The 13,022-nt window shown below is 43.9% G+C and overlaps 2 protein-coding genes across 2 annotated transcripts; one reads left to right on the top strand and one right to left on the bottom strand.

Moving 5' to 3' along the window:
- LOC110432260 (putative nuclease HARBI1) lies at positions 7,132-7,829 on the bottom strand. The gene is made up of 2 exons (XM_021452308.1): positions 7,658-7,829; positions 7,132-7,577 (listed from the first exon to the last, which is right to left on the bottom strand). The coding sequence occupies exons 1-2, from the start codon at positions 7,827-7,829 to the stop codon at positions 7,132-7,134; spliced, it is 618 nt and encodes a 205-aa protein (XP_021307983.1).
- Positions 10,065-12,759, top strand: LOC8058744 (flavin-containing monooxygenase FMO GS-OX-like 2). The gene is made up of 7 exons (XM_002467472.2): positions 10,065-10,691; positions 11,137-11,207; positions 11,281-11,430; positions 11,547-11,629; positions 11,737-11,869; positions 11,963-12,136; positions 12,231-12,759. The coding sequence occupies exons 1-7, from the start codon at positions 10,160-10,162 to the stop codon at positions 12,396-12,398; spliced, it is 1,311 nt and encodes a 436-aa protein (XP_002467517.1). The 5' UTR covers positions 10,065-10,159; the 3' UTR covers positions 12,399-12,759.

Raw genomic sequence — 13,022 nt, 5'->3', positions numbered from 1 at the left:
CAGAAAATGAAAAGCCAGACTTGGCTTCCTTTGCCGGTACACGAGCACGAATCCACCTCGAGCCCATACGACCAAGTTGGTCAGGGAGCGCTGGCAGACCCTTAGCCCTCTGCGCTTCATCCTATTGCTCCTATTGGGCAAGCTTGCGCTGGTAACCACCTGTGCCTAGGTGGTGGTGGTACTTGTTTCTTTTTGCGAGCTCGGATTTGGATTCGCTCAAAGCTTTGAACTCCTCGGTACTCCTCTGCTCTAGAAACACCGTCCACTGACTAGCAGTGATTTGGATTCGCTCAAAGCTTTGAACTCCTCGGTACCTTTTTGTCGGGTCCAACCCTATGTTTGCCCACTTAGAATTCAACTCAGACTTGTAATTCCTAAACATGATTCCCCACTGCTTCAATGTGTACTCCTTTACTAGGTCTTCTAAACCCTGAGGTAAAACAAACCTTATAAGTAGCTTATCCCACATTCTTTTGATTTTATTTTGGTCCACTTTTACCCACTCTCTGACTGTGATATCAAGATGGTCCCTAACTAAGAATCCAAGTGCGTTACGCCACTTAGGTAAGGCCTCTAGAGGAGCTAGGGGTTGTCCTATCGCGCTCACATCTGTAATTCTAAACGTGACTTTTGAAAACTAATTCAATCCTCTGTCACCTCGTTTTCTTTTCCTGTCATCAGTCTTCTCGGTGGTATTCTCGGTGGTTGTCTCCGTCGTCGGCTCGGGTGTACCTTCATGTGTGAATTCTTCCTGGGATAGGATCTCTTTCAATTCATTAAACTGAGATAACACCTCCTATTCATGTTAAAAGTTAAACACATAAATCATTCTTGTTCATATACTGAGGGACATAAAAGTTAGAAAAAATTAATTATGGATGAGTAATTCATCACCTCATCTCCTTCTGGAATGTAATCAAGGTCACGTTCTAATTCACGACGAGCGTTCCTCTCTATGCGAGGATCTCGAATGTCGCTAGGGGAGGTCTCGTACGAAGGACTCGATTCACGTTCTTTTGCATTCTCCGTGTGGTCTAACCCTTGTGCTTGCTCAGTGCTGTGTGACACTTGCACCTTCTCTGTGTGGTCCGAACCTTTTGCCGGTGCTTGGTCAATGCGGTCAGACCCTGACGCTTGGTTTGGGGTTGGAGAAGTCATCGTGCTAATCTATACAAATAATTACTTAGCATATGTATAATTACTTTGTAAATAATTGCATTATAAAAATGAAATAATAACTACTTAGCATATGCATAATGTATATACATAGACACTTAAACTAAAAGTAAATATTAATTGTTTATTATTTTTATACATACATACATATATATTATTGCATTGTAAATAACTACGTTATAAAAAAGAAATAATAACTACTTAGCATATGCATTATGTATATACATTGACACTTAAACTAAAAGCAAATATTAATTGTTTATTATTTTTATACATATATATATATAATTGCATTGTAAATAATTGTATTATAAATAATTGCATTATAAAAAAGAAATAATAATTACTTAGCATATGTGGGCATCATGTATATACATAGACACTTTAATTTAAGTAAATATTTCTTATTTATTATTATTATACATATATATATATATATAATTGCATTATAACTAGTTGCATTATAAATAATTGCATTATAAAAAGTAAATATACATAAATAACTTAAAATAAATATATATAAATTAAAAATAAATATATAAATAATTGCATCATCTATATATATAATTGCATATATATATATAAATAAATAATAGTATTATACAAAAGAATTAATAAATATATAAAAAAACTAGCAGCCTAACCAGCTGGTGGGCCGGCCCAGCTGCCTAGGCGGCCCACCTGCCCCTCCCCCTCGCTCCTCTCAGCAACGGCCGTAAGCCCTGTGCCGCCGCCGCTGCTGCTGCCGCCGCGACGCTTTGAATCCCGCGCACCGCCGCTGCTGCTGCCGCCGCGACGCTTCCCCCGAGGCGGCTGGGCGCTGCCCCAAGGCTTCCCCCGCGTGGAGCCGCAGCCGCAGCCGCATCTCCGCCCTCGACGACGGGCGCCCAGCCGTCTCTGGCCGCATCGCCGGCGGCGAGCAGCGGCCGCACGCGCGGTGCCTCGCTCTCCCCGACCCTGTGCGCTCCCGCACCGATCCATTAAGACGCCGGCGAGCGAGCTTATCTTGACGGGAACGACGACGGATCCTCGACGGAAAATTTCAGCAGACTGCCGGCGTGAATTCAAACGAATGGCGCGCCTTCAGACTTAGAAAATTTCGGAGATAGAGCGCGGCCTTTATATGGCCTCCATTTCTCCAGACGGTTGGCATTGACCACCGCCTGTAGAAATACTTTCTACAGGCGGTGGTCAATGCCAACCGCATGTAGAAATAGGTTTCTACTGGCACCGCGCGGTTGGCATTGACCACCGCCTAGCTCTATACAGGCGGTGGTCAATGCCAACCACATGTATAAAAATTTTTGTAATTTTTTTTATTATTTTTGTTTTCTATATTTTTGGTAACTGTTTTTTTATTGCATATTGATATTATAATATAATAATATTTTAACATAATTATTTCTATATTTTATATTTGTAAGATAATTATATTGTTTATATATTATTTGTATAATGATATTATAATATAATTATATTGTTTCACACCTATATATTAGAGGCATCAACTAACCTTTCTTAGCCACCTCCTTTTAAAAAGTAGCTCAAATTGAGCAAGAGGGCACAAAAAGAGGCATTAGATGCATCAACTAACCTTTCTTAGCCACCTCCTTCCAAGAAATAAAGATCAAAACATTTTCCTTGTATTTTGAAAAATCTGGACTTCCAAGATGGGCTGCAATGAAAGGTGGCTGCGAGCTACAGTTCTGTCCGAGAAGGAAGAAGGGGGCTAGTGATATTTATAGGAAGATAAATCACAGGCGGTTTGTTATGTGAACCGCCTGTGTAAATCCATTAACACACGCGGTTCACATAACTAAACCGCCTATGTAAATGGTTTCATTTACACAGGCGGTTCAGCTGTTAATAGATTTACACATACGGTTCACATAACATGACCGCCTGTGTAAATTAATTATTTACACAGACGGTTTTATTACAATAACCGCCTGTACTGAGTCTTTCATATAGGCGGTTTTCAATTCTGGTCGTACAATTTAACAACACAGACGCGTTATAATTAAAACCGTTTGTGCAAATATTTTATCCCCGCCGGCTTAGAACCTCTGTGTACTGATATGTAATGTGAGCTCAGATAGCACAAATGTGAGCAGGAACATGGTCGTGTCCTTGCACGTCGGGTTGGGCGGCACCACAAAGTCGAGGCGCACGACATGCATCCACGCAGCATCGTCGCCGCTTCCGTCTGGCTCGGCCGTGGTCTTGGGCCTGCACTAAGCCCCGACCATGACGAGTTGTATGCAAGTTTGGAAAAAAAAAACTTAAAGTTTGTTAGCTCATTTGCTCGTGGTTACCTCGGCTCAGCTCAACTCGACTCGTTATCATAATCAGCTAAGTAGATCCAAGATTTTAAATCGTTAGCTATAATAAGCCAAACAAGCTATAATTTTAAAGAAAAAGTCATCATAATATATTAGTTTTATATTACTGCATGTCTTACACTTTACAAATGATTGATATGTTAGCTCATATAAATATTTTTTTCAACTTAAGACTATTAGATATATTATTTTTATATTATTACTATTTTTAAGCTTTAGATAAATATAAATATTATATTTTGTGTACTTTTTATACATAGCTCGCGAGCTTAAGGAGCTAGCTTGAGCTCGTAATGAGCCGAGCCGAGCTAGCTCATTATCCTAACGAGCCAGAACGAGTCGAACCGAGCTAGCTCGACTTGTTATCCAGCCTTAGTTGTAGGGGTGGAGCGCTAAACAACCTCACGTCAGTCATGGTCGGAGGAGATGGACTCCATGACGTAGAGCAGTACCTCCCGCTCAACGTGGTTCATCGCCGTGACGAGCACCGGGTTCGGTTCGATGGAGGGCTCCACCAACGATATGACAGGTCCTGCTACTCAGCTCGCAATGTATAGAATCGATACACTCATTCGCTCATAGCAGTTGGAGTCCTTAGAGCCATGTCTGTATTAGAGTAATATATTTTTTTTATTGCACAGAGGTTTGGTTCTATGCATAGAACCTGCTCCTCCATAGATACAAGGTCATAGTGTATGGTACCAGGTACTATAGCTGCATTAAATGTATAGAACCACCTTCGACACATACACTGCGGCTGGGATAGGAGGAGGAGGTATAGGACAACAAGGGAGATGGTCCTTGAGGAGGTGGGGCAGTCGCCATGATGGCCACGCTGGGCGCACCATGTGTGTGTGTGGCTCTGCCATTGGTGCTGCGCGCTCTGCTGCCATGTGGTGGTTGCACATTTTGGTACCGTTGTGCTCATTGAACGCCATTGTGGCATCACATTTGATGCCACATAGGTAGCAGAGTCTGGTGTGGTTTGCTTTGGATGGTAGTTAGGACGTGGATTAAGTCTACGGACCCACACGAGAGAAAAAAATTTCATGACCTAAGTGAGACAAAGTGGGGAAAAGTTTAAAGACCCATAGGAAAAGTTCACTCTAAGCTTTTTATAGTCATTCTAGTTTTATACATGAAATTTGTGTTATATTAACTTGTGTGCATGATTTGTAACTTATAAATTTGTATATAAGTTTGCACCATACTAGTTTGTCTAAAAAATTAGAGAAAAGAATTGTATTGAATAAGTTATGATACAAAGTTATAGTAATAAATTTAATAGACACTTATGTGTATCAAAGACCGCAATGGTGGACCTCTCACAAGACTACCGCACCCACGACAGTCTCCTTCTCATACCACAGGCCCTCATGGCCATGGCCACCTCCACTCTAAGGGCTTGTTTGGTTGTCTTCTCAAACCAACCAGGCTAGCTCTAGGGAGCCTGGGCGCCTTTGGCCTGGCTAAAGGCATGCAGAAGGGCATGTTTGGTTACATGTATGATTCGAGCTCGGTTTGAATGATCCAGTGTTTGGTTGCATGCATGTATCACTAGATTGAAATTCCAGATGCAAGGATGAGTGTTTGGTTGCCTGCATCTGCAAAGTTCTAGACACCTCTTGCATGACACTGGTAATCTTACCACCCACACACACATGTTGTTACAGCAGCTTCCAAATAAGAAAAACTACAAGCAAAACTACAACTACCACTATTACTATTTTAAAAACTGCAAGCCACAAGGCAAAGCTAACATCGTCTCCATCATTGTGGACAAGAGGTGGACTGACAGGTTGTAGAAGTGGAGGATTCTCAAGGGAATGACCATAGAAGGCTTGCTCAGCTTGGTTTCTGGTGTTGTATTTCTTATAGCAGTTACCCTTGAAGCCATTGACCTGCTCATGTGCTTCTTCCCAGCTAGAATACACACCAGGTTTTTTGCCAACATGAACCACATACCAAGCCATAGCTGTTCAAGAAAAGAATAGCAAGAAAAAAAGACAGAATCTGCTGAGTTGTACATATTATTAGAAATGTAACATCACTGGCAAATGGACATGTGCTCAAATTAATAAAACCACATCACAGGAAAATAGGGGCCTCAGATCTTAATGTTTTTGCATAAATTTTACTAAAGACAATCATGACATCCATGGCATCTGGAGGACCATAAACTTCTTGCCATCATCTTGAGTCATAGACCCAATTGTTGCTAAGTAAAGTTTATGGTTCCTTCAGATGTGATGAATGACACAAGAAAACCTCATACATTTTTTATCATCATAGGCCAAAACAAAACCTCAGAGTAATACTCATCATTGGCAAACAAACAATAATAGACAGAAAAGTAACATCATTGGCAAATGGACATGTGCTCAACTTAGAAAAACAACATCACAGGAAAAATAGACATGTGCTCAGATTAATAAAACCACAACACAGGAAAATAGGCATGATCTCACAGGAAACATCAGACAGACATGTTCTCAGATTGAACAGTCTAAATGAAATAACAGGCATTAGGTTGCCATAAGTTCACATCACTGGCATTAGGTTGCCATAACCATAGCTGTTCAAATTACTCAACCAGCTCAAATCACACCACAAGCTAGGTTGATCCAAGGTAGTAGGTGTAGGGTTATCTAACACACTAACTATATGTTAGTATTAGTAAAGATGTAGGATCTCATCAACTGCACAAAAGATTTAGTCAGCCCACTCTACATCCACCAGCTGTAGTTAGGCTCAAAAGAAACCACCACTGCACACCAGAGAGCAGCCACCACAAAGCTGCACAAAAGGATCAACCATCAAGTTGTGAGGGCCTCAGCTTGGACAGTTTCACCCACCTCTGCCTCCACTTCCTCAGGTGGTTATACACCTGGGTACCACTAACCTCATTGCCACAGAACTCCTGCAGTGCCTTAGCCACTTTGTTCAGATGCATCTCCTTAAACCCCTTGTCAGTCCTCACACCTGTGCTAATGAGCTGGCACATTTGCCTTAGCATGAAGGCAGACATAGGCTCAGTCCACCTAAGCAGTGCCCTCTACTGAGCAAGAACCTGTGCAGCTGGAATGAAACCCACCTCATGGTCCCCAGCAGCAGCACCCACCACACCCTCAGCAGCCCCATGCCCATCCACACCAGAGAACACAAGGTCATCAGGCATCATCTTGTCATCAGCCATAGCCTAGTTCAAGTTTAGCGCCAAATAGAATAAATCATCACAGCACATGTCTATTTGCCTCAGTTCTAATGTGTTCAAGTGTAGCGTCATAGACAGTAAATCATCACAGCACATGTCCATTTGCCTCAGTTCAAGTAAAGTATCAAATACAGTAAATCATCACAGCACATGTCCATTGCCTCAGTTCAAGTAAAGTATCAAATAGAGTAAATCACCACAACACATGTATAATAAATAGTCATCATTGTTGTTGCCCAAAATCTCAGATTAAGTGTAGCATCATAGATAAAAAGTCATCATTGTTGTTGCCCAAAATCTCAGATTTAGTGTAGCATCATAAATAAAATTTCGACCAATTAATTATTACAACATTGTTCCTGATTAAATAAATATAACTAAAAGATACACACAAGAGACCTAGATCCTTGAAAGTCCCCTATTAGCCCACATGTGGTTAGCCCATTCATCCCTTTTCATTACCCAGGCAACATTGTCTTCAGTACCAGGAGGGGGCTGAGTGTTGGTTTCATTTGGAATCCAGGAGAACTCTTCAGGGATTATCTCATCATCCCCAAAACTTAGGATCCAGTTGTGTAATATACAACATGCAAGGACTAACTTGATTTGTGTCTTCAAGGGGTGGAATGGCTTGTTGGTGTCTATTATGCGAAAGCGATTCTTCAAACATCCAAAAGCCCTCTCTACAGTCACTCTTAAACTAGAGTGCCTCAAATTGAAGAGCTCCTTAGGGGTGGTTGGGTAGTTCCTATTCCCATATTCTTTGAGATGATACCTAGTACCTCGGTATGGAGGAAGAAATCCAGGCCGACATGCATATCCGGCATCTACTAAGTATAATTTGCCTAAAACAAATGTGTACGTCAATTAGTTTCAAGACTATCCACTTATATATACTAATTATGTATACATTTATTTTAATTACCTGGAGGAACCCTTAACCCATCAGTTCTCTGTAATGCATCAGCTAGTATTGTGGCATCATGTGTTGATCCCTCCCACCCAGCCAACACATACACAAATTTGAGGTCAAAGCTAACTGCAGCTAATACATTTTGAGTGGGGGCATTCTTTCTACCCCTAAATGCAGCTTGCATCTTCACTGGAACTTTAGCAAAGACATGAGTCCCATCTATGGCCCCAATACAGTCCTACATGGCATACAAATAAGTGCATAGTAAATTCACATGACCTATTGCAACAAATGTAACCTAACTGCTAGTACCCAGCTTAGTTACCTTCCAATAAGGATACCATCTATGGCTGTTGCTTATTTTAGCCGGTGTCTCATTGCTTGGTGCTTTAATCATCTCACCCCTAAGCTCTCCAATAGAATACAACACATCTTTGAAATGGTGGTGCACTGTCTCTATGGACCTTCTCCAGTTGTTCTTGACAACTCTAAATCGTTGGCTATGACCAACAATGTGGAGAAACATAGCAACTTGCTCTTCAACACAAGAATTAATGTTGTCGGAAAGAAGTTTTCTGTCCCTAAGCAGGTTGCACAGACTAAAAAGGGGGCTCTTCTCATGCGCAACATGTTCACACACTCTATGTCATTATAGTTTTAAATCAAGTTCAGGTTCCTTTGCCTCTCCTCATCCCTAAGACTCATTGGACCATAACTAATTTGAGGCCTCTCACACCTAAGCAGCCTAAGTCTAGCAAGCAGAAGAGCATACATGGCAGAGATAAGAGCACTAGCTCTAACAATCAGAAACCTTCTCTTTTGTTCCATGTTCATCATCATAGACTATGGGCAACAACTCAGAACAAATTAATTCATCATCATAGAGTTTAGGCAACAGCTCAGTAAAATAGTTTCAACAAATCCAAGACTTTGGACAACATCTCAGTAAAATCATTTCATCATCATAGACCGCAAGACTCGCTATCGTGCAATACAGAATAGGGGGAGCAGGGAGGGGCGAGAGATGTGCAAAATACCCACGTCAACAAGCAGCACCACCAGTGAAGTCCTTTCAACGACTGAGAGGAGTCAGATCTAAAAGCACAACAACAAAAACACCAAGATTACCATACAACCGATGAAATCAGTACATTATAAAGCCCCCCAAATGAAAAAAAAACATGAAGAAGTCCGGTTCATACCGCAAGAACAACAAAGAAACCAGATCTGGCGTGCCTGCATCCCAGATCAAAACATCTCATTAGCTAGGGTTTCGAATCAACAAGAAATATTGGGGAAAGAATGGAGAAAGAGATGGGGAACTCACTTGCTTGGAGTGGGGGACCGACGCACGAAACCTGCAACAGATCGATTCAATCAAGAACACCTCGAATCAATCAAGAACACAGGCGACAGGTCGGGAAAGAGGCGAGAGGAAGACCTATCGGTGGTGCAGACGAGGAGCGACAAAAAGAGGAAGAGAGGGAGGAAGATGGAAGGGGGCTTTATAGGGCGGCGAATGGCGGAAACGAGGGCGGTGAAGCGCGGGAACGAGGGCGGTGACCCTAGGGTTTTCGCGCCATCTCCACGCGCACGGAGGGAGCCAGGCGCGAGCACGGGAGGCGCACGCCGAGAGCCAGGATGAGGAGGAACGCCCGATTCGGCCATTCCTCGGCAGCCAGGCCCGAGGGGCTCTTTTGCACGACGGGAGCCAGGCCAGAGGACGGATGGAGGCAACCAAACTGGGCTAGGTTGCATCCCAAGAGCCATGTATGGCCTAATATGGGCAACCAAACAGGCCCTAACTTGGCACATCTGCCTCATCCACTGTCTGCTTGCTGCTTGGTCATCGTTGTCTCTCCCACCCCCACTTTCCTAAAAAATTATTTTAGGACTGCCAGATTTAGATAAAAAAAGAAAGAGATAGAATTGAGTGTTGGATTGCTCCAAAACACTCTGAGTGCTATATAAGATTTCTAAAATATATCCATAACCAGTAGAAGACACATCGCACATACTATTAGCGAACTTGATTAGAGAAGATTCGCTCCGAGCGAATGGGCACGACCCACATGCAGCTTATTGGCGTGGTCTGCAAGTACATGTTTCACGAGTATATTATATAAAGATCGTTCTTCCGATATAAAAATTTGAAAATCATCACTTTAAAAAATTGACATGAAAAGTTCATCTATAAATTATGTTAAAAAAACAAGTTATGGTATAAATTTTATTTGCCAAAATGTTATATACAATCCGTCTAATGTGAGTATAGCTTTATTGTTTTTTTATTAAAATAAACAATTAGACGAATATTTTTTAAAAAAAATCGCGGGGCCGATCTGTGGTTGGCTCGCTAACTAGCAGCCTCGTCGAGCATGAGCATGAGCATCAAAATGTTTATATACAATTCGCTGATTCGCACCGCCAATTGCTGCACGCCAAAGTACTCCGAGCCGCCACGCCACCAACCCCAACCAGAGCAGCACCCCGATCGGGCGCGGACGTATTCCGATGCCGCGCACGGTGGCCGTGGTGGGCGCCGGCCCGGCGGGGCTGGTGGCCGCGCGCGAGCTGCTCCGCGACGACCACGCAGTGGCCGTCTTCGAGAAGTCAGGCCGCGTGGGGGGAACCTGGGCGTACGACCCGCGCGCGGACGCGGACCCGCTGGGGCGCGACCCGGGCGCCCCCGGCGCCGTGCACGGCAGCCTCTACGCGTCGCTGCGCACCAACCTGCCGCGCGAGATCATGGGCTTCTCGGGCTTCCCGCTGGAGGGGCGGGTGTTCGCCGGCGATCCGCGCACGTTCCCGGGCCACCGGGAGATGCTCGCCTTCCTCGACACCTTCGCTGTGGATTCCGGCGTCGCCCCGCACGTCAGGCTCGGAGCTGAAGTGCTGCGGGTGCGGCGGCCGCTCTGTCGGGGACAGGGAGAGCAGTGGGCGGTGGCGTGGCGCGGGGAAGACGGCGAGGTGACGGAGGAGGCATTCGACGCCGTCGTCGTCTGCAGCGGTCACTGCTCGGTGCCTCTGGTGCTCGAGATCCGAGGTGCCTTCTTCTGCCTTCCCTTTTTCGTTTGAATCTTGTACCAAAAATGGAAAACAAAACCATTCCTGCATACTAGGTGGGATTGTCTGGCTGATATGTGGGCCACCGTATTATTTTAACCACACAACGTTTAGACTAATTAGAAGGATAGCTAATTTCAAAACTAATTGCACAGGTGGTGACTAATTAGCGAGGCGAATCTATTAATCCTAATTAGATCATGATTAAATATGATGATATAGTAAACACTGACTAATCAAGCGTTAATTAGAATTAATAGATTTGTCTCACCAATTAGTCATTCTTTAGCTATCATTTTAAAAATTAATTTATGTTTAGTTCTTGTAATTAGCATCCAACACAAAGTGCTAATTTTTAATAGCTGGGATCCAAACAGGAGTAATATAAGATAACAAGAGATTCAAGCAATGTTTATATGTTACAGGAATTAACAAGTGGCAGGGGAAGCAAATGCACAGCCACAATTATCGCACCCCAGAACCATTTCAAGATCAGGTACCTGTCCTCTGTTTCCTTTTCTTGCAGGCTGTCCTCACGAGTTCCCCGGTCTGATACACTCTCTTTGCAGAGTGTTGTCGTTGTAGGATTGGGAGCCAGCGGAATTGACATTGCTAGCGAAATCTCACATGTAGCTAAGGAAGTGCACATCGCAGCTAGATACTCCGAGGACAGGCTTGGAAAGATTGAACTCTACCATAACGCTTGGATGCACGGCGAGGTTCAACTCTGAACTTTCTTAGCTCCTCTGCTTCATAATTGTTCTTGAAGCTAACATGCGCATATGTCAGTCTCTGTTAATGCCTTAATGGACTATTATGAATGTATGATAAGCAGATAGAGTGCATCCAAGATGACGGTCAGGTGCGCTTTGCCGAAGGTTCATCTGTAGCTGCAGATACAATTCTTTACTGTACAGGGTACGATTGAACACAAACTATGACACTATGGTACTCTATGTATTCTCCTTCGTAAAGTACATTTTAATTAGCACGGCTGAAACGGCAATGCATGAATTCACCTTCAGGTACCGCTACCATTTCCCGTTCCTCGACCTGGATGGGTTCACTGTGGACGACAACCGGGTAGGGCCACTGTACAAGCACGTCTTCCCACCCAAGTATGCGCCCAATCTCTCTTTCGTTGGCCTGCCATATAAGGTACAAAACCTGAATGGATATAGAAATTCAAATCTCTTTTAGCACAGCGAAGTCATCAGTTCACACAAAACTCTTCTTACATGTGATTTTCAGAGCATCATCTTCCAGTCACTTGAGCTGGAATCCAAGTGGGTTGCTGCCCTCCTGTCGGGGCGTGCGGCACTGCCGAGCGAGGAGGACATGATGGCCGACGTGCAGGCGGAGTACCAGCGCATGGAGGATGCCGGGAAGCCGAAGCGCCACACCCACACACTGTGGCCTCGATGGGTAAGCGTCCGCTGAATAAACTCTAAGCCTCTAATGCCTAAACCTTGACTCGGCAGTGGCTGAGCTTGCGCATGCCTTGCTATGCTACGGCTAGGTGGAGTACCTGAACTGGCTGGCGGACCAAGTCGGCGAGCCACACGTGGAGCCGCGGAGGTCGGAGATGTACGAGAAGGCACTCAGGTGCGTCTGGTCCTTGGATGTGGGCTACCGTGATAGATGGGAAGAAGAAAACATCGACAGCGGCTCACCCCCATGGTTTTAAAGAACGAGCTATTACGACGCTATAGCAGCTGGAGAGACATTGCTATTTTTGCCGCTATGTCAACTTTAGCCGCAGAAGAAGCTGAGGCGATGGCGTGCCATGACGGGATTGCCATGGCGGCAAGATATATGGCCAGATCTCCCTATGCTGGTTCGTCGGTTGTTGCTGACAAGCTGGCAGAATGATCGCTCGCTGGTGTGATCAATTCTGCAGGAGGCGCGGCTTCATATAACCGACCTCTGTCGCTTAGATGTGGTTAAGATTAGTAGGTGACTAGGTGTCCTCGGTCTGTAATGATACGATTTGATCTTTAATAAAGTCTATGTACTTGCAAAAGAAAAAAAACTTTAGCCGCTATTTAGTGCTACAGCGTCGCTCGATTTCACAGCTTTAGCATACAAATAGTGGCACCATTTCAGATTTTGCCAACAAACTATATTAAAGCCTGCTAAGCCATGTTGTATAACTATCAAATATTTTGGACAATTAAGCACATGAGTTTCATGAACCATTTTGTAATGCCATGTATTAGTAATCTATAAAGATTAATACAATCATAGATGTACAAACGTACGGTGTTGGTGTTATGAAACCACCGGCTAGTAACTTCATATGATTGCACAT

Source organism: Sorghum bicolor, chromosome 1 (assembly GCF_000003195.3).
Source record: "Sorghum bicolor cultivar BTx623 chromosome 1, Sorghum_bicolor_NCBIv3, whole genome shotgun sequence".
Taxonomy (NCBI): Eukaryota; Viridiplantae; Streptophyta; class Magnoliopsida; order Poales; family Poaceae; genus Sorghum; species Sorghum bicolor.
The sequence above is the reverse complement of the archived record's forward strand: the minus strand, read 5'-3'. Positions and strand labels throughout refer to the sequence as shown.

Excerpts from the sequence above, each read along its gene's own strand:
- LOC110432260 (XM_021452308.1), bottom strand. The coding sequence starts at position 7,829 with ATGCAAGCTGCATTTAGGGGTAGAAAGAATGCCCCCACTCAAAATGTA. Across the intron at positions 7,578-7,657 it reads TGGGTTAAGGGTTCCTCCAG|GCAAATTATACTTAGTAGAT; the intron begins GTAATTAAAATA and ends CATTTGTTTTAG.
- LOC8058744 (XM_002467472.2), top strand. The coding sequence starts at position 10,160 with ATGCCGCGCACGGTGGCCGTGGTGGGCGCCGGCCCGGCGGGGCTGGTG. Across the intron at positions 11,431-11,546 it reads ACGCTTGGATGCACGGCGAG|ATAGAGTGCATCCAAGATGA; the intron begins GTTCAACTCTGA and ends TATGATAAGCAG. Across the intron at positions 11,630-11,736 it reads ACAATTCTTTACTGTACAGG|GTACCGCTACCATTTCCCGT; the intron begins GTACGATTGAAC and ends ATTCACCTTCAG.